Here is a 21237-nt window from a genome sequence, read left to right as displayed (position 1 = left end):
TTAGTAACATGGGTCTCTAGAAACACTTCTCAAAAGTGTTTAAATTTCTACTCCATCCTTTTTCTAGCTGTTTGGTCTTAGGCCATCTGATCCATCTGTGCCAGTTTCTTCACCCATAAACTGAAAATATAATACAGGTCAACAATTCCTTACATGTAATTCTGAAATCCAAAAAACTCTAAAAAATAAACGTTCTGTGGCAAACTCATTTGGTAGCAAATTTTGACCTGAGCTGACCTATATTTTGACCTGAGCTGATCAATATTTATATTGATCTCACTTAGTATGAATAAGCATATGTTCTGCTCAAGAAACATTTGACTTCAGGGTGTTACCCCAGACCCTCTGGGGGTATCCTGTGTTATACCCTCAGAGGGAATAGTATTGTTTCAAATACTACTTCTGAAACAAAGTTGATTTTATTACTTGCCCAGCAAAGGAGAAATGTGTGGCAGAACACAGCCTCCTGCACAAAGCAAAGAGTTGATCCTAGACATGTTTGTACTAAAAGCACAGCTACTGCCGATTGCGGCTGGTTTCTGGAATTCTGGATTCCATAGTTATAACGTTTGGGATTAGGGCCAAAGAGCTGTCAGTCTTCCAACTTCTTTCCTGAATCTGAAGAATAAGAACCTTTTTTTTTTTTTTTTTTTTTTTTTGTCTTTTTCAAGGGCCGCACCTGGGGCATATGGAGGTTCCCAGGCTAGGGGTCTAATGGGAGCTGTAGCTGCCAGCCTAAGCCAAAGCCACAGCAACGCCATATCCGAGCTGCATCTGTGACCTACACCACAGCTCACAGCAGTTCTGGATCCTTAACCCACTGAGCAAAGGCCAGGGATGGAACTGGCAACCTCATGGTTCATAGTCGTATTCATTAACCCCTTGAGCTACAACGGGAACTCCGAAGAATGGGAACTTTTTATTCACAGCTTGTGACTTTTCTAAAATCTGAAAAATCCTGCATTCTGAGACACCTGGCCCATGAAGTTCAGATAAGGAACAGTGGGCCTGAAGTACTTACCTCTTAGGTTATTTGGAGGATGAAATTGGTTAATCTTTGCAAAAGGATTGGATTGATGCCTTGCAGAGGAAAGCAGTGTAGCTGGCAGATTTGTTCATCATAAAGGGCCTGCTACTTAGCATGAATTTGTAAAGTATTTATTTCCTACTCTGTGCAACGCTTTGAGAATATAACGTGAACAAGTGTGAACAGGAAATGTGATTTTCTGCTGAGTTACGTCTGGATCTTTTTTTTTTTTTTTTTTTTTCGGTTTCTTAGGGGAAGCGTTCTAACCGCAGGATTTTTCAGGCAGGTGCTGGAAGACTGTCCCCTTGGGTTTATTCCTTGCACCGCGGCCACTCTCGCCTACGCGGTGCACACGCCGGTCCCCGCGTGACTGCAGCCCCAGTGACCCCGAGATTCTCCCCCCAAAAAGAACGTCTTTCCCGAGGAGGATAACCCCGCAGCCGCATCCCGCTTGGGCGGTGGTGCTCCACTCCCAACCAGTACCCCCTCAGGCCGGCCGTTTCCACCGCTGGGGGCGTCACCGCCAGCTGCCTGGCGCAGAGTGCCAGCCCCTCCTCTCCCCACGTCGCCTGGCGCCCGAGTGGGCGGGGCCGGACGCGCAGCGCCTATGACGACGCCCGCGCACTCCCAGGCGCCTGCCGATTGGCCTCTGGGGCCAGTGTTCCTCCCGCGGAGCGCGCCTCCTCCCAGATTTCCCGCCAGCAGGCGCCGCGCGTTAGGGTCCGTGCCTCTGGTGGCTCGGTCCGACTGAGCGGTTGGGCCTCGGCGACCTTCGCTATGTCGCGACAGAGCACGCTGTACAGCTTCTTCCCCAAGTCTCCTGCGCTGACTAATGCCAACAAAGCCCCAGCCAGGGTCTCAAGTGAAGGCAGCGCCCCCGCCGCTGCCGCCGGGGCCTCTCCTTCCCCAGGCGGGGATGCGGCCTGGAGCGAGACTGGGCCTGGCTCGGGGTCCCCGGCGGGCTCCGCGTCGCGGGCTGAAGCGAGGAAACTTAACGGAGGGCTGCGGAGGTCGGCAGCGCCTGCTGTCCCCGCCAGGTAGCGGGGTGGAGGGGTGGGTGTGGGGAGGTTGCCTCAGGGGCTTGAGGGGCGCTTAGCCAGGCCCTGGGCTCCGAGGAGGTGGGGCTGCACAATTGGCTGGAAAGAGTGCGGGGACTGAGTTTGTAGCATGGCGCGCGGGGGGGTGGGGTGGCGGTGTAGCTTGTAAACAGAGTGGGAGGAAATAGGCCGTGCTGGAAGAAGGGTTGGAGGGCAAGAAGGGTTGGTTGGAGGGAACGCGCCTAGTTTGTTGGTAGGGGAGGAGACGCGGTCCGCCAGGTGGGGGGGCTGGGTGGGTGGGGGGATGGAAAGTGCTCGGGTAGGGAGGAGAAAGGGGAGATGGGAGCGTTGGGGGTGGGGCGGGAAGGGAGAGGAACCAGCCTCCTCCGCTAGGGGTGCGCCCCCGCCCCCGGGCCCCGAGGGAGGGAGGGGGTGGTGCCGGCCCGCGGCAGGGCAGGGGTGGCGGGAAAGAGAAATCTCTTTTGGAGAGGCTGAATGCCTACAACCTGCAGGCCACGGGGGCGCGGCGTGCCGCGAGTAGGATTCCCGGAGGTTCTGAGCTGGGGTAGTGAGTTGGGGGGTCCTGTAGTCGTTCGAGGAACAAGATCGGAGGTTTGGATAAGAGCCTCAGATGCCAAGGCTCTAAGGGGGCGATGGGCCCCCGGCTTGGATATGTGGGTTGTGGTGGGGTGGACAGCGAGTCGAGAGCGCGGGGGTGTGTCACCTCGTGGACCAAGGGGCCTGATTGGCCTGAGTGAGGATTACCCGGGCCGGGGCGCGCAAAGTGCTGGGATACCGCTGGGTCATCCCTTTGGTAGACAGCCTATGCACAAAAACAGAAGGAAAGTTCAGGAGCAGGGTTAATTTTGACACGTGTCGAGTTGAAAAAAATGTTGAATTTAGAAATAGCACATCTTTTGTTGACGATTCCAGGGGAGATGGAGCGCGGGATTTTCTTCGGAATTGAGTGTGAGCATCTAAAGGCCCTCTGGGCTAGGCTGTATGGACGCGGTTATGGGGAAGCCTGCCTGGAGGTGTCCTCCTCGCCCTCTCGGCAGTTCGCTGCAGTTACCAGGGCTTGGCTGGCCTTTGTCGGAGTAGCGGGCGACATTTTGAAAAGCTCGCATTTACTGTATCTCGGATACTGTCTTAGGCATAAAGTGTAATGGTAGCCGCCTGAGAGGATGAAGAAGTAGAATTACAGAAAAAAAATAACGCATTCAAGATCAGAGAGTTGTTTCATGGTTCGGTAGTTGATTTCGAATGTCCCGAGTTTTAGCTGTCCTATAGATTTTTCAGTCTGAGTATGATTATAGTGTTATCCTTCTTTAAGCGACCCTTTCATGCAGTTTATAGTTTTCTGAAGAATAGCAGGCTATGCCACCCCAAAATATGCTTCTGGCATAGAGATTATTTTGAGCTCATTATGTTTGAGAAACTGGACACACCGGAGAGGCTCTGAGAACCTTAGAAGTTATTCTTCAGCAAGGCAAATTTACATTTAAAAAGGAAATGATCCTTTGTCTCCCTCTCTGAACTTGAAGAGAAAGAAGACTAAATCACAACCATACCCTCGTTGTTTTTTTTTTTTTCTTCTTTTTTTTCTGGTAACCTCCCTTAACTGTCCCGCCTCCCCCAACAACAACAAACATCTTTCTTGTGTCTTTAGTTGGGGTGGATGTTTAACTCTGGGAGTTAGTTTTCCTTATTATCTCCAGTGTATACAGGGAGATAATAAGATAAACTTTTATCTTGCTCTTTTATTACAGGGGCTCTTAGCTAAGAACTCAGAAGGGTAGAGGGGAAAAATATTTTTCCTTCCCTACATGTGCATCCTCCATAACAGACTATTTTTCATGGTGAGAGATGCAGTGTGTTATGTTTACTTAAATATCCTGCATCCGTTCTAAATGGACAGAGTATTTATTGTATGGTTGAGCTTTATGTATTGAATAGGGGATGCGATTTATTTTTGAGATCTGAATTTAGGAGACTTGTAAAAGTGTAACATTGTTATACTAGCCCTCCTGCTATGGGGATTTTTTCCCTAGTATTCAAGAATGGTGGGCATTTGATATTAGGCTTATAAAGAACTTTCTAGTGTATAGGTTTGGCCTTTGTTCAACAAATGTTAATGGCCTTTGTTCAACAAAAGTTAATGTACCGCCTCTGGCAGACATAGTATCAGGCTTTGTGGATCCTGAATATAACACTGAACAGGAAACAGGACAGTTGAAAAGGAAATTCTAGAGCAGGAGCAGAATGTAGGAGGTCTGTCCTTTGGGGATATGTATGGGTCTGATTGGCTTTCACCTCTCTAGGTTGAGACCAGAGGACAGATTGGAATTAGCCTGGAGGTCGAGCGGGTTTTAGGAAGCCAGTTCAGGAAGGGTAAGGTCTTGAAAATTGAGGGTAGAATGAAGAGCAGATGGGCGCCTTAGGTATGCAGGGATCCAGTCACGAACAAGCTGAGGGGCCACAGAGACTTAACGGACTTTTTCTGAGTGTCAGTTGAAAGCTTTCAAAGATGTTGAATATCTTATGGACACTGGTCCTTTGGTTTCCTCTTGTGCTCCAGTGTTACAGTCTTTGCCTGTTTTTTTTCCCCCTAGTTAGTCAGTCAGATGTGATGCAAAACTCTTCATCTGGGTTGATGAGAGGTGAGGAAAGAGTTGAGGTGACATCAGCTTGAGTTGAGTAAAGGGCTACAGAATGTCAGTCTATGCACCTTGGACCACCTTCTCAATACTTTTATTTTTTCTGTAGTTGACTGATTGATCGATGCCAACATATGGAAGTTCCTGGGCCAGGAATTGAATCTGAGACCTACTGGCCACTGAGCCAGGCTGGGGATTGAATCCTGGCCTGCGCAGTGACCCGAGCTGCTACAGTTGCTTTCTAACCCACTGTGCCACAACAGGAATTTCTCTGTAGTTTATTAAGACCATAATTTAAAGAGCTGTGAGCAAGGCTTTTAACCACTTAAATTTGACCATTTATTTGTTTATTTACTTAGGCTGCCCTGCAGCAAATGGAGTTCCCCTGCCGGGGGTCAGATCTGAGCCTCAATTGTGACCCACACCACAACTCTGACAATACTGGATTTTATAACCCACTGGGCTGGGCCCAGAATTGAACCTTTGTCCTAGAGGTTCAGAGATGCTACAGATCCCATTGTGCCATTGCACCACAGTGGGAACTCCAAGTTTGGCTTTTTAAAGCATGTCTTAGCAGAGTTCCTGTGGTGGTGCAGTAGTTAATGAATCTGACTAGGAACCATGAGGTTTCTGGTTTGATCCCTGGCCTTGCTCAGTGGGTTAAGGATCCGGCGTTGCTGTGAGCTGTGGAGTAGGTTGCAGACGTGGCTTAGATCCCGAGTTGCTGTGGCCCTGGTGCAGGCCAGCGGCTACAGCTCCGATTGGACCCCTAGAGCCTGGGAATTCCACATGCTGTGGGAAGCGGTCCTAGAAAAGACAAAAAGACCAAAAAAAAAAAAAAAAAAAAAAAAGCTTGTCTTAGTTTACACAATTTCATTTCAGTAATAATTGTTGATTGTAAGAAAGGAGGAAAGTAAATTTTAACGTGTATGCCTTGTACTCATTTATAGACAAGGAGTGGTATGTTAAAATTTGACAATTTTTTTTCCTAAGCCTTTGATTAAAGATTACTATCTGCCCTAGTTATAGGTGCCTTTCCTGAGATTTTTTTTTTTTCAGAGTTAAATCTATTTGTAGCAGTATATTTTTCCAAATAATATCACACCTAATATAATATTGGTCATTGTAAGAAAAGAATTCAAGCTGTTAAAAAAGTATCATTGTGGACTCAGTTTTACAGACCTAACTTATGTAATTGATATAATTGAAACCAGTATTTAAAAAGATGCTGAAGTTGTCATAATTTGGTTATTGGAAACCTCTTTTTTTTTTTTTTTGTCTTTTTCGCCATTTCTTGGGCCGCTCCCATGGCATATGGAGGTTCCCAGGCTAGGGGTCGAATCGGAGCTATAGCCGCTGGCCTGCACCAGGGCCACAGCAACTGGGGATCTGAGCTGCGTCTGCAACCTACTCCACAGCTCACAGCAATGCTGGATCCTTAACCCACTGAGCAAGGGCAGGGATCGTACCCTCAACCTCGTGGTTCCTAGTCAGATTCATTAACCACTGAGCCACGACAGGAACTCTGGAAACCTTTTAAGCTGGCTTTTATTTTTTTAACGTTACCTCAAAGCTTTTTTCTTTTTCTCTTTATGGCTGCACCTGCAGCATATGAAAGTCCATAGGCTAGGGGTTGAATTGGAGCTGCAGCTGATGCCTATGCCATAGCCACACCGTGTCCGAGCCACATCTGTGATCTTTGCTGCCGCTTGCAGCAACACTGGATCCTTAACCCCATTAATCGAGGCCAGGGATCAAACTCTAATCCTCACGGACACTGTATAGGTTTCTTAACCTGCTAAGCCACAATGGGAACTCCTAGGCTTCTTTTCCAATAATATTTAGGAGTTGGTATTAGAGGTTAGCTTGAATGATAACTAATATGGTTGCGCTAGACCTAGTGCATAAGTGATGGATGGCATAGTTACTCAAGCTGAAAGAAAGCGAGCCCGGTATATGGGCAGAGGTACAGGTAAACAGGTAGGCATGATGGGAGCCCTTGGAATTAATTGCTCTGATTGCTTTTTTCTCAGTACTCGGTACTGCTCTAATGGTCCACTTTGACAGGTAGATACAAACTGAATAGTTTGATCTCTAAAGTTGATTTGAGAGCATTTTCACATTTGTGAAACTTGTATGTATATATGCATACTTTTGTAAGATGTAACCAGTCTTTTATCTATAGAAGCAGATTCTATCAGTACTTTGGTATCTATGATTCTTTTTTTAAAAAAGTAGATAACCCAGAATGTTGCTTATAAATTTGGGGCACAACTAGTAATCAACATCAAGGTTATGGGCTAAAGAGAGAGCAAGAATAGTGTGATTTTTAAGTCAAAAGTTTAAAGATCTGTTCAGTGTATATTTAGTCTTATGAAGTCATTTCTTGTTTTTTAAATTGTATGAAGACATTAACATTAGTTTTTCTGAGCTTCAGCTTTTCCTCTTAACTTTTTTTCACTGTCTTTAAAATCCCCAGACTATCAAACATTTAAGATATGCTGTTGTTTTAAAAACACTTGTAAAATCATAGTTGAATCTTATCTATAAAGTATAACATAAGATAATTTCAGTATTTATTTTGGCATTTTAGCTTGGACTTTAGGAATAGTCCATGCTTTTTACATTGTACTTAATACCTAGGTGTGAGGTGACTTTTTGGCCCATTTATTTTCAAATTGGACTTGCATAGGGTTCGATGATCATTGTTAATGTTTAACATAGTCCTAATTGTATGAAAAGAGAAGGATATTAAATTGTCAGAAATATAGAAATATAGCCAAATATTAAAATACAGTAAAATCAGTATCCGACTGTTTTAACTTTTACTTATTTATTTATTTATTTATTTTTTTTGTGTGTGTGTTTTTCCTTTGGTCTTTTTTTTTTTTTTTTTTTTTTTTTCCCACTGTACAGCAAGGGGGTCAGGTTATCCTTAGATGTATACATTGCAGTTACAGTTTTTTCCCCCAACTTTTACTTATTTATATATAAGAATATATAAAAGAATATAGGTAAGACATGTATAGGGTTTTTTTGGCCATGCCCATAGCATGTGGAAGTTCCCCAGGCAAGGGTCAAACCCACACCACATCAGCAATCTGAGCTGCAGCAGTGACGTCAGATCATTACCCCACTGAGCCACCAGGGAACTCTCCATATGCACATTTTTTAAAAGAAAGGAATGCAAAATAATACAGTTACTATTTTTTTTTTTTTTTTTTTTGCTTTTTGCTTTTTAGGGCCACATCCATGGCATATGGAGGTTCCCAGGCTAGAGGTCAAATCGGAGCTGCAGCTGCAGCTGCCGGCTTACACCACAGCAATGTAGGATCTGAGCTGCATCTGTGACCTACACCACAGCTCACGACAACACGGGATCCCTAACCCACTGAGCAAGCCCAGGGATCAGACCCACAACCTCATGGTTCCTAGTCAGATTCATTTCCACTGTGCCATGATGGGAACTCCCAATAGTATAACTTTGAAGACTGCTGGTGGTTTCTTTTTTCTTTTTCTTTTTTTTAAATGGCCAAACCTGTGGCATACGGAAGCTCCTGTGGTCAGGGATTGAATCTGAGCTGGCCTCTGCTGCAATGCCAGATCCTTTAACCCACTGAGCTAGACTGAGGATCAAACTCCACCTCGTTGACAAGAGTTGCTATGGTCGGATTCTTAACCCACTGCACCACAGGGGGAACTCCAGGAAGACTTTTAAGTTTATGATTGGGCCTGATTAAGGTGGCCTCAATTGACTGTTCTCACATGTGTAAAACATTCTTTTTTGTAGTATGCTTATTTTACTTTTGTAGTTTTTCAGCAAAAGCATTTAAGCAGGCTTAGAAAATCTTTGTGTATAGTACTTGGTAGGGTTTATCAGTTGTGGCCTCTATCACTGAGGACTCTTCTGTTAGCTAGATGCTTCTGTTCCTCTCCCTCCCCTTACTCCCTCTCTCCCTTTCTCAGGAAACCTTCAGGACTAGATCAGTTTTTGTGAAGATTGAATCTTCTGTTGATTGTGTAGGCATATGTACTCATCATTCTGGGCACTTTAGGCACTTCTCTCTTGACAAGAGTTTTTCCAGAAAAGTAGATTCTAAGGGATGGGTTGGGTATAGTAGTGTGCTACATAGCTTTTGGAGTATTTGGAATACATTGGAGCTTAGCTGGAAATAGAGTACTTTTTGTTTATTTTTTATGGCTGCCTGTGCAGCATATGGAGGTTCCCAGGCTAGGGGTCTAATTGGAGCTACAGCTGCTGGCCATGGCCACAGCCACAGCCACACCAGATCTGAGCTGCATCTGCGACCTACACCACAGCTCATGGCAATGCTGGATCCTTAACCCGCTGAGCGAGGCCAGGGTTTGAACCCCCAACCTCATGGTTCCTAGTGGTATTCATTTCCACTGTGCCACAACGGGAACTCCTGGAAACAGATTCCAATTGAAGTCTAATGAGATGATGTTTAATAGAGGTAGCAAATTTATGTAGTTGGTGTATTTGGTATTTTATTAACAATTTGGGTCAGATTCTGTTCCTACTATATACCATATTGTAGTACAGGTGTTAATTATTAAAATTTGGGGAGTTCCCATTGTGGCTCAGCGGTAAGGAATCCAACTAGTATCCATGAAGATGTAGGTTTAATCCCTGGCCCTGCTCAGTGGGTTAAGGATCTGGCGTTGCCATGAGCTGTGGTGTAGGTCACGGGTGCGGCTTGGCTTCCATGTCACTGTGTCTGTGGCATAGGCTGGCAGCTATAGCTCCGATGCGACCCCTACCCTGGGAACCTCATAATGCTATGGGGGGGGGTTGCCATAAAAAAGCAAAAAATAAATAAAATTTGGAGAGCATGTACAATTAATTTATGCTTTTTTCCTGTTATCAGTGATTTTTTTTTTCTGTCTTTTTAGGGCCTTATGGCATATGGAAATTCCCAGGCTAGGAGTCGACTCAAAGCTGTAGCTGCTGGCCTACACCACAGCCACAGCAACGCAGGATTCAAGCTGTATCTGCGACCTACACCACAGCTCTAGGCAATGCTGGCTCCTTAACTCTGAGCGAGGCCAGGGATAGAACCTGCATCCTCATGGATACCAGTCAGGTTCATAACCTACTGAGCCACAATGGGAACTTTGTATCAAATATTTGGCATGGTTTTGAATGATTCTGAGATAGTTTCTTTTTTTTTCTTTTTCTTTCTTTTTTTGGTATTTAAAAAAATTTTTAAACATTACTCAATGAATTTCTGAGATAGTTCTGACCTTAATTCCAGAATTCATTATATTTGTGTTTGTCTTAATAAGTATTGTGATATTTGCTTATATTTTTAAAAAACCTTGAAAATCTGATTTAAAAAAAATCATTCTGCAATCTCTGTACCTAAATATTAATGACAGGAAACTTCAAAGGAGTCTTAAAAATACCTTCCTTAGAATTGCTTATTTGTAGGAAACTGCCTTTAATGTAGCTTAACCAAATATTAACCAGGTTATGTATCTCTTTTCGGCAGCAGTTCTTGTGACTTCTCACCAGGTGATTTGGTTTGGGCCAAGATGGAGGGTTACCCCTGGTGGCCTTGCCTTGTTTACAACCACCCTTTTGATGGAACATTCATCCGGGAGAAAGGAAAGTCTGCCCGAGTTCATGTACAGTTTTTTGATGACAGCCCAACAAGAGGCTGGGTTAGCAGGAGGCTATTAAAGCCATATACAGGTAAGAGAGTCACTTCACAGATTGTGTATGTTTGGGAGAGAGAGTGAGCATGCCTGTACACGTGAGCACAAGTGTTAGTATCTCCCATATGGTGGAATTAAGCATATTTTACTCCAATAAATTGGTGAAAGCTTCTAGCATGGGACAAGGATAAGATGTAGCTGGTCTTGATCCATTTGGTAGGTTGGATTGGAATTTTTATTTCTGTCCTTTTGAGAGACTGACAGCAATATCAGACCCTTAAAGGAAAAATTATTTCATCATTGGATCTTGTGATTTGGACCAAAATGCCAAAATCAGACATGAAAAGAGTAAATTAAACAGTGTTCCGATCTTAAAGGCTCCAAAAGAAAGACAGTGCAGTCAGGATGGGTAGCATAGCTCACTGACATTCTCTAGGACAGATGCTGATACATGCTATATCTGACCTTCAAAATCCTAACCTTAGGAGCACATTTGAGTTGAGTTTCACATCAGACTTCTGGAACCCTAACTTTCTCTTCCCAGGTTGAACCTGTTTATCAGACATCAGTGGTCCTGCATGTGTAGCTCCATTTGGGCTGAGTGCACCCTATCAGTCTGTGGAATCGTACAGCGCACATGCAGTGTGATTGCAGGATGCGGTGCCTGTATCCTCAGGCATGTACAAGTCTCTCTGTTGTCAAGAATCTCCAGGCTAGACCGTGTTGAACTCAATGTTTTGGAATCAGAGCAATGGTTGGTTCTTCCAGAAACCTCTGGGAACCATGCCTTTTGGTCTTGTTCCTCATGCAGTGCTCCTCATCCTGCAAGGCAGGGCGCGTATACTGAAGGAAATTAAGTCTACACAGAAATCTGGTATGCATGATAGAAAGAGAATAAGGATATTTGGTTATTCCCCACTAATTTGCTATATGATCTTGGTCAAGGTAACTTAATTTCTGATTCTGTTTGCATATAAAATAAAATTAGAAGAGTTGGAGCAGATAATAAATAAGGTCTTTTTCCAAGACTAATTAGGAGATTCTAAACAAAGCTTTGACAGAAAAATATCTTTAAAAAGAGATTTTTAAAGTTTACATTTATGTTGTAGTTATTTTATACAGCACCTCTGTGCATACTGCTCTTGTTCTTTCTTTCTTTCCTTCTTCCTTCCTTCCTTCTTTGGCTGTACCTGTGGCATATGGAGGTTCCCAGGCTAGGGGTCCAGTCAGAGCTATAGCTGCTGGCCTGTGCCTCAGCCACAGCAACATCAAATCTGAGCTGTGTGTGCAACCTACACCACAGCTCACGACAACACTAGGTCCTTAACCCACTGAGCAAGGCCACAGATCGAACCCACAACCTCATGGTTCCTAGTCAGATTTGTTTCCACTGTGCCACGACAGGAATTCCCAATAGTATAGTTACTTTGAAGACCATGATGGGAACTTCTGCTCTTGCCCTTTAAATTTCCAAATTATTGCAATACATGTGTGTGAATAAATCAGCAAAGAGGCATAGATAAAAAAGGTAGGTCTTGGAGGGCATGGTCTTAGAGTTGTAGTTTGTACCTGAAGCTTTGGGGAATTATGACACTAGATAGGTGGGAGGTGAAGCTCAGCTGCAGCAGGTACTTGGGGAAAAGTTCAGAGCCACCCTGTATGATTTTGATTGTTGTAGTTTGTAGTTCTGGTGCAGCTCTTTAGAGAAAAGGGAAATTGCAGCTTTGTCTAGTTTGAGCATGAAAGTTGCTAATTCTCTGAAATTTAGGATGTCCCATCAGTTTTAGTATGTAGGAAGAAGGGAGTTAGTTTTGTTTTAGTTTTAGTTTGTTTGGATCTGTTAAGTTTAGACAAAATCAGGTTTGTTATCCAATTATAGTTACATTCATGTAGAACAAGAGAACAGATATTCCTAGTTATGGCTCTTGGAAAAAAAACCCCAAACATTTCTATACAATTTGACTTGTGATCTTCTACATCAGCTTTTTGATCAATGGATAGAAATGTCATTTAATACTGTAGCTCTTTGAAGTGGCATAAAGGAAGAGTTTTAGTATAAAGCAGAGCAGGACGTTTGCGCCAACTGTTTTGAAAAAATTTAACACATTCAAAGTCTGAACTGGATTACCCTCCGAAAATGTTAGGGTTTCTTAGAGTAGGGTGTGGCTTTTTGTTTGCTTGTTTGTTTTTGTCTTTTTAGGGCCGAATGTGTGGCATATGGAAGTTCCCAGGTTAGGGGTAGAAGCTGAGCTGTAGCTGCTGGCCCACACCACAGCCATGGCAATGGGGGATCTGAGCCACGTCACAGCAATGCCAGAACCTTAACCCACTGAGTGAGGCCGGGGATTGAACCCGAAATCTCATGGATACGTCAGATTTGTTTCCACTGAGCCATCACAGGAACTCCTGTTGTTGTTGTTGTTGTTGTTGTTTTATAGCTTATCTAACTGCCTTGGGAACCCACTTATTTTTGCTTCATTTAATTGACAGTGTAATTTTTGCCTTTTTTTTTTGTTTTTTGTTTTTTGTTTGTTTGTTTTTTTAGGGCTGCACCTGCAGCATATGGAGGTTCCCAGGCTAGGGGTTGAATCAGCTGTAGCCGCCAGCTTACGCCACAGCAATGCAAGATCTGAGCTGTGTCTGCGACCTACACCACAGCCCTGGCATCGCCGGATCCCTGACCCACTGAGCGAGGCCAGGGGTGGAACCCAGATCCGTTTCCTCTGTGACACAACGGGAACTCCTGTTTTGCCTTCTTGAAGTAATTTTTTTCAATGGTCTCAAACGCCTTCTATATAATTAATTAATTGATTTTTACAGCCATACCTGAGACATATGGAAGTTCCCAGGCTAGGTAGGGGTTGAATTGGAGCTGCAACTGTAGGCCTATACCACAGTCACAGGAACACCAGATCTGAGCCACCTCTGTGATCTAACACTTCAGCTTGAGGTAACGCTGGATCTTAACCCACTAAGAGAGGCCAGGGATCCAACCTGCCTCCTCACGGACATTATTTTGGGTTCCTAACCCGCTGAGCCATAATGGGAACTCCTCAGACCCCCTTTACATCTCATGAAGTGTTTTGGGTCCACAGTCAGAGCTCATCATATGGTCCTGCGTGACTCAACAGTTAAGGCAACTGAAAGGAGGTGGAAATAGGTAATTTCAGTTTCACTGGTGGTTTTCCCCTGAAAATCCCTTCCTTATAGGCTTTCTTGATCTATCTGTATCAAAAATAATGGGACATTTGGGAGTTCCTGTTGTGGTGCAGCAAAAACAAATCCGACTAGTATCCGTGAGGATGCTGGTTCGATCCCTGGCCTCACTCAGTGGGTTAAGGGTCTGGTGTTGCGTGAGCTGTGGTGTAGGTCACAGATGTGGCTTGGATCTGGCGTTGCTTTGGTTGTGGTTTAGGCCTGCAGCTACAGCTCCAATTCAGCCCCTACCCTGGGAACCTCCATATACCGTGGGAGCAGCCCTAAAAAGATGAAAGAAAAAAAATTTATACTTGATTGTTGTCATTCTTCATTAGGGCAAGGATTGTACATTGAGATAAATATCCAGCCAACAGTTTATATAATAATCACACACACATATTTATCTATCTCTATATGTATGTTTTTTAGGTTCAAAATCAAAGGAAGCCCAGAAAGGAGGTCATTTTTACAGTGCAAAGCCTGAAATACTCAGAGCAATGCAACGTGCAGATGAAGCCTTGAATAAAGACAAGATTAAGAGGCTTGAATTGGCGGTGTGTGATGAGCCCTCAGAACCAGAGGAGGAAGAAGAGATGGAGGTGGGACTTTGTAAACAGGTGGTTTACAATGATAGGAGAGTGATGGAAAGGGGGAAGGGCATATTAGAGTGATACTGTTATTTTACTTGTATATATTTGCAAATATATTTATGTAGTACTCATACACACTTCTGTACATCGCTGCACTATAGTTTGTGTTAGATTACTCAGAATTTCAGCAGCCTAGCACCCCTTTTACTTAAGTTTTCAAGCCTGCTGGAAAAACACATGCCGTAAGAGGTAGTTCCATTTTGGTAATCAATACAGAGAGCTAGGGACAGTGAGAACATGGTTGGTGATAAAATTGGTCATGGTATCTGGTAGTAAGCTTCTATATGAGGGTGTGGAAATTAATTATCCAGTTTTACGCTCTAATATTTTTTGTTGTATTTTGTATTGGTAAGAATAGAGGTTGGGCATTTCCATTGTGGTTCAGTGGTAACGAACCTGACTAGTATCCATGAGGACCTGGGTTTGATTCCTGGCCTCGCTCAGTAGGTTAAGGATCTGGCATTGCCATGAGCTATGGTGTAGGTTGCAGACTCAGCTCAGACATGGCATTGCTGTGGCTGTGGCTGTGGCTGTGGCGTAGGCTGGCAGCTGTAGCTCCAGTTCGGACCCTTAGCCTGGAAACTTCAGATTTGTTTCTGCTGCGCCATGACCGGAACTCCTGAAATTGATACTTCTTGAGAAAGAAGTTTATCATTTCTGGAGGTGGGTTCTTCTCTTGGTATGTGCAGTTGCAGCATACTGAGAGATAGTCCACAGCTGTGTTGTCATTTTCCAAATTTTGTCTTTAAATACTCTTTCTTTGCCTGCCAGGCAGGTGCGCCTTATGCATCAGAAAAGAGTGAAGAAGAAAATGAAATGGAGAGTGAAGAGGAAGTACAGCCTAAAGTGCAAGGATCCAGGCGAAGTAGCCGCCATATAAAAAAACGAAGGGTCATATCAGACTCTGAGAGTGATGTTGGTGGCTCTGACGTGGAATTCAAGCCAGACACTAAGGAGGAAGGAAGCAGTGATGAAATGAGCAGTGGAGTGGGAGATAGCGACAGTGAAGGCCTGGACAGCCCTGTCAAAATTGCTCCAAAGCGTAAGAGAATGGTAACTGGAAATGGCTCCCTCAAAAGGAAAAGTTCAAGGAAGGAAATGCCCTCAGCCACCAAACGAGCAATTGGCATTTCATCAGAAACCAGGAGTACTTTGAGTGCTTTCTCTGCCCCTCAAAATTCTGAACCCCAGGCCCACATTAGCGGAGGATGTGATGACAGCAACCGCCCCACTGTCTGGTATCATGAAACTTTAGAGTGGCTCAAGGAGGAAAGGAGGAGAGATGTGCACAGGAGGCGACCCGATCACCCTGATTTTGATGCATCCACCCTCTACGTGCCTGAGGACTTCCTTAATTCCTGTACGCCTGGGATGAGGAAGTGGTGGCAAATTAAGTCGCAGAACTTTGATCTTGTCATATTTTATAAAGTGGGGAAGTTCTATGAGCTGTACCACATGGATGCTCTTATTGGAGTTAGTGAACTAGGGCTTGTATTCATGAAAGGCAACTGGGCCCATTCTGGTTTCCCTGAAATTGCATTTGGCCGATATTCAGATTCCCTGGTTCAGAAGGGCTATAAAGTAGCACGAGTGGAACAGACTGAGACCCCGGAAATGATGGAGGCACGATGCCGAAAGATGGCACATATATCGAAGTATGATCGAGTGGTGAGGAGGGAGATCTGTAGGGTCATTACCAAGGGCACACAGACCTACAGTGTGCTGGAAGGTGACCCCTCTGAGAACTACAGTAAGTATCTTCTTAGCCTCAAAGAAAAAGAGGATGATTCTTCCGGCCACACTCGAGTGTACGGTGTATGCTTTGTTGACACCTCTCTGGGAAAGTTCTTTATAGGTCAGTTTTCAGATGACCGCCATTGTTCCAGGTTCAGGACTCTAGTGGCACACTATCCGCCAGTTCAAGTGTTGTTTGAGAAAGGAAGTCTCTCAACGGAAACGAAGATGATTCTGAAGGGTTCATTATCCTCTTCTCTTCAGGAAGGTCTGATACCAGGCTCCCAGTTTTGGGATGCAGGCAAAACTTTGAGAACTCTCCTTGAAGAAGGATATTTTACAGACAAGTTGAATGAAGACAGTGGGGTGATGTTACCCCAGGTGCTTAAAGGTATGACATCAGAGTCTGATTCTATTGGGTTGACACCAGGAGAGAAGAGTGAATTGGCCCTCTCTGCTCTAGGTGGTTGTGTCTTCTACCTCAAAAAATGCCTTATTGATCAGGAGCTTTTATCAATGGCTAATTTTGAAGAATATATTCCCTTGGATTCTGATGTGGTCAGTGCTTCAAGACCTGGTGCTGTCTTTGCTAAAGCCAATCAACGAATGGTGCTAGATGCTGTGACATTAAACAACTTGGAGATTTTTTTGAACGCAACAAATGGTTCTCCTGAAGGGACCCTGCTAGAGAAGATTGATACTTGCCATACTCCCTTTGGCAAGCGGCTCCTAAAGCAATGGCTTTGTGCCCCCCTCTGTAACCCTTATGCTATCAGTGATCGTCTAGACGCCATAGAAGACCTCATGGTTGTGCCTGACAAAATCTCTGAGGTTGTAGACCTTCTAAAGAAGCTTCCAGACCTTGAGCGGCTACTGAGTAAAATTCATAATGTTGGGTCTCCCCTGAAGAGCCAGAACCACCCAGATAGCAGGGCTATAATGTATGAAGAAACCACATACAGCAAAAAAAAGATTATTGATTTTCTTTCTGCTCTGGAAGGATTTAAAGTAATATGTAAAATTAGAGGGATTATGGAAGAAGTCATTGATGACTTTAAGTCTAAAATCCTTAAGCAGGTCCTTACTCTGCAGACAAAAAATCCTGAAGGTCGCTTTCCTGATTTGACTGTAGAACTGAACCGATGGGATACAGCCTTTGACCATGAAAAGGCTCGAAAGACTGGACTCATTACTCCTAAAGCAGGATTTGACTCTGATTATGACCAAGCTCTTGCTGACATAAGAGAAAATGAACAGAGCCTCCTAGAATACTTGGAGAAACAGCGCAGTCGAATTGGCTGTAGGACCATAGTCTACTGGGGGATTGGTAGGAATCGTTACCAGTTGGAAATTCCAGAGAATTTCACCACCCGTAATTTGCCAGAAGAATATGAGTTGAAATCCACCAAGAAGGGCTGTAAACGATACTGGACCAAAACAATTGAGAAGAAGTTGGCTAATCTGATAAATGCTGAAGAACGGAGAGATGTTTCACTGAAGGACTGCATGCGACGACTATTTTATAACTTTGATAAAAATTACAAGGACTGGCAGGCTGCTGTAGAGTGCATCGCAGTGTTGGGTAAGGCTTTCAGCAGGCTTGTTCCTAAAGTTCTGGTTAGTAATTTTCTGTGTCCCAGTTACATGTTAAAATTGAAATCCATTGGAGAGTCCCCATTATCTCGTACTCCTCAAGTAACAGGTATATATTTTGATCAGATTTCAGTTGAATTTTCAGTATTCGATAAATGCTGTTTTTTGTTTTTTGTTTTTTTGTCTTTTCTAGGGCCACTCCCTTGGCATATGGAGGGTTCCCTGGCTAGGGGTCTAATCGGAGTTGTAGCCACCGGCCTATGCCAGGACCACAGCAACACTGGATCCGAGCTGTGTCTACGACCTACGCCACAGCTCACGGCAACGCTGGATCCTTAACCCACTGAACAAGGCCAAGGATTGAACCCGAAACTTCCTGGTTCCCGGTCAGATTCATTAACCACTGAGCTGTGACGGGAATGCCGATAAATGCTGCTTTAAAGCTTCTTTTTTATTTTGTTGTTAACTACTTCAAGCTATCCCCTATCACTTAGTTTTTAGGTAAATATACACCCATGCATTCATTTTTGCATTTCAGTGACTGTCAGTATATGCATATTTCAAAAGATTTATTTAAATCATCCCTTTTTTTCCTCTAAGCAAATTTTTTTTTTTTTTTTTTTTTTCAAATGGCCATACAAGCAGGCTAGGGATTGAATCTGAGCCACAGCTGCAGCTGTGGCAGTGCCAGATCCTTTAACCCTTTGTGCCCCTTGGGGATTAGACCCACTCCCCTGTAGCGACCTGAGCTGCTGCACCCACAGTGCCTCACTTCTTTTCTACAGTTGATTTTTAAAGAGCCCTGATTTATGTATTTGTAACTAGGTAACCTTTTCAGCTTCATAAATAATTTTTTTCTTTAAATTTAATGGCCAGCTTACTTGGAGCCTTTGCTTATTTTACAGTTTAGGGTTTTTTTTTTTCTTGTGTTTTAGAAATATAGCAGAGTTAAAACCAGTTTAACCAGATTTGTAAGCAAACTATTTTATTCTGAACACAGCTGTCAAGAATAGAGTAGCATTCTATTCTACTTTCGAGTGTGCATCTATCCTTTTTTGAGTGTGCCACACTTATTCCTTAAGCCAATACAGCTTCAAACAATTTTGAATTTAAAATTGTCTTTCAGCACAGGTGTTCAAATGATTGTGTCTAGTATCAGAATGTTCTGCTTCTAAGAAGTGTTAGCTCCAGGATTATATCAAGGAAATCAGTACATCATCTTTCTGTTGTGTATTTTAACTTGCCTTTGGCACTCCTTTGGTCCCGATGTTAGGGGACAAAATCCTACTTTGAGAGGAGAGCTTCTTGGGTTGAAATTGAAAGTTATTTCTCATTTTATTACAAGTGCTATAATGAGGACATGTAAAATATTTAGACTGATGACTCATTTTCAGCTAGTGAATACATTATCACAGCATTTTATGCATCATGCATTTAGTGAGAAGGCCACTAGAATGCCTGTTGAGAAAAAAGCTGCAATGTCACATTAAAGAGTAAGTAAGCAGAACCTGCCACCTCCATCATAAAAGCATTTTTGAAGATTTTTTATATAAAGTGGGCCTTTGTGCTTATAAAGAAACCTCAAAAATGATGAAGCCTTACTTTTTGCCTTTCTTTAACAGATGTCTTATTGTGCCTGGCTAACTACAGTCGAGGGGGTGATGGTCCTATGTGTCGTCCAGTAATTCTGTTGCCAGGAGAAGACACTCCTCCCTTTCTGTACCTTAAAGGATCACGCCATCCCTGCATTACAAAGACTTTTTTTGGTGATGACTTTATTCCTAATGACATTCTCATAGGCTGTGAGGAAGAAGAGGAGGAAAATGACAAAGCTTATTGTGTGCTTGTTACTGGGCCAAATATGGGGGGCAAGTCTACACTTATGAGACAGGTAAATTTAAAGTTTTGTTATACCAAGTCATTTGTAACATTATGAGTAAATATATTACATTATTTAATTCACTCTTTCCCAAATAGCACATGGTAGAATTCACTCACTGACTTAACAGGAAGCTGAGAATTATTTTTATCTCATTGGTTAAATATTCCTTGATGTTAAAAGAAGGTGAAGGTGTTTTTTTGTTTGTTTTTCTTTAGGGCGGTGCTTGCAGCCTATGGAAATTCCTGGGCTGGGGTTGAATTGGAGCTACAGTTGCTGGCCTATGTATGCCACAGCAACACCAGGTCTGAGCCACATTTGCAACCTATGTCGTAGCTTGCGGCAATATCGGTTCCTTAACCCACTCGAGGTTAAGGGGGTCAGATGCACATCTTTGTGGACACTGTGTTGGGTTCTTATCTGCTGAGCCACAACGGGAACTCCAGGCCATGATTTTTTTTTTTTTTTTTGGTCTTTAGGGCCGTACCCATGGTATATGGAGGTTCCCAGGATTCGTTTCTGCTGCGCCATGATGGGAACACCAAGGCCATGATTTTTGAATAAGCTCTTTGACTTTGAATTCATTTCTCTGTAGGTAGATATATTCATAATGAATGAAAATTATACAGGAGTTTTCCACAGTGGAAAGGAATCCGACTAGGAACCATGAGGTTGTGGGTTCAATCCCTGGCCTTGATCAGTGGGTTGAGGATCTGGCACTGCTGTGAGCTGTGGTGTAGGTCGCAGATGCAGCTTGGATCCTGCGTTTGCTGTTGCTCTGGCGTAGGCTGGTGGCTACGGCTCTGATTACACCCCTAGCCTGGGAACCTCCATATGCTGTGGGTATGGGCCTAAAAAGCAAAAGAAGAGAAAATTATACAAATTTGTTTTTAAATTGATTTCTAGGAACTTTTCTTATATAAGAATTGCACTTACTCAGATAGGAAAGCATATATAATTCACGACCCAGTTAACTGCTGGGAACTGCTTTTATGGAAGACGGTTGGCTAGCTACTGAGCTAAACATGATTCAGTTTTTTTTTTGGGGGGTGGGTCTTTTTAGGGCCGTACCCGCAGCATATGGAGGTTCCCAGGCTAGGGGTCAAATCAGAGCCACAACTGCCTGCCTTTGCCACGGCCACACCACAGCTCACAGCAACACTGGATCCTTAACCCACTGAGCAAGGCCAGAGATCGAACCTGCAACCTCATGGTTCCTAGTGAGGTTCATTTCCGCTGCGCTATGACGGGAACTCCATGATTCAGACTTTTAAAGGGTTGTGACAGAGACACTGAGCTCCTGTCAGAAAATGTCGACCTCCTTATTTTATTGCATTGTGTTAATATACTTCTGTACAAATTAGCTAACTATGCAGGGGTAGTAGTAAAGTGGTTTTCAACCTCCTTTTATTTATTTTGCATTTTAGGGACCCATGTGCAGCATGTGGAAGTTTCCAGGCTAGGGGTTGAATCATAGCTGCGGCTGCCGGCCTGTGCCACAGCAATACAGGATCTGAGCCCACACCACAGCTTATAGCAACATCAAATACTTAACTGTTGGAGCAAGGTTAGGGATCAAGCCTGCATCCTCATGGATACTAGCTGGGTTTGTTACCACTGAGCCACAAAGGAAATTCCCTCCTTTTCATTTTTAAATCAAAATCATCCAGAGAGTACAACAAAAAAGTACCTGGGAATTGGGGTAGGGGTGTGTTCTTCCTCAGGTTTTAAGCCATTTATGCCCTAAGCTTTTTGCCTTACTAAGTCTTTGTTTTCCTACTTA

The 21237-nt window shown here is 43.7% G+C and overlaps 1 protein-coding gene across 4 annotated transcripts in view; it reads left to right on the top strand.

The window, feature by feature from the left end:
• Positions 1–21237, top strand: part of MSH6 (mutS homolog 6) — an 86207-nt gene that overhangs the window by 62947 nt on the left and 2023 nt on the right. Inside the window, exons 1-5 of one of the 4 annotated variants that reach the window (XM_003354836.6) lie at positions 1685–2064; positions 10238–10437; positions 14028–14197; positions 15020–17564; positions 19198–19466. In XM_003354836.6, the coding sequence (XP_003354884.1) occupies positions 1805–2064; positions 10238–10437; positions 14028–14197; positions 15020–17564; positions 19198–19466 (3444 nt within the window). In that variant the 5' untranslated portion in view covers positions 1685–1804. Of the gene's footprint in view, positions 1–1684; positions 2065–8414; positions 9020–9414; positions 10438–14027; positions 14198–15019; positions 17565–19197; positions 19467–21237 lie in introns of those variants that run through there. The other 3 variants (XM_005662566.4, XM_085019343.1, XM_085019344.1) reach the window with 3 other exon arrangements.

The sequence above is a fragment of the Sus scrofa genome, chromosome 3, assembly GCF_054392235.1.
Source record: "Sus scrofa isolate SSC_HxYL_T2T_F1_AM1 chromosome 3, Sscrofa_HxYL_maternal_Yorkshire_Landrace_v2.0, whole genome shotgun sequence".
Classification (NCBI taxonomy): Eukaryota; Metazoa; Chordata; class Mammalia; order Artiodactyla; family Suidae; genus Sus; species Sus scrofa.
Note: the sequence above shows the minus strand (reverse complement) of the source record. Positions and strands in the feature narration are given on the sequence as shown.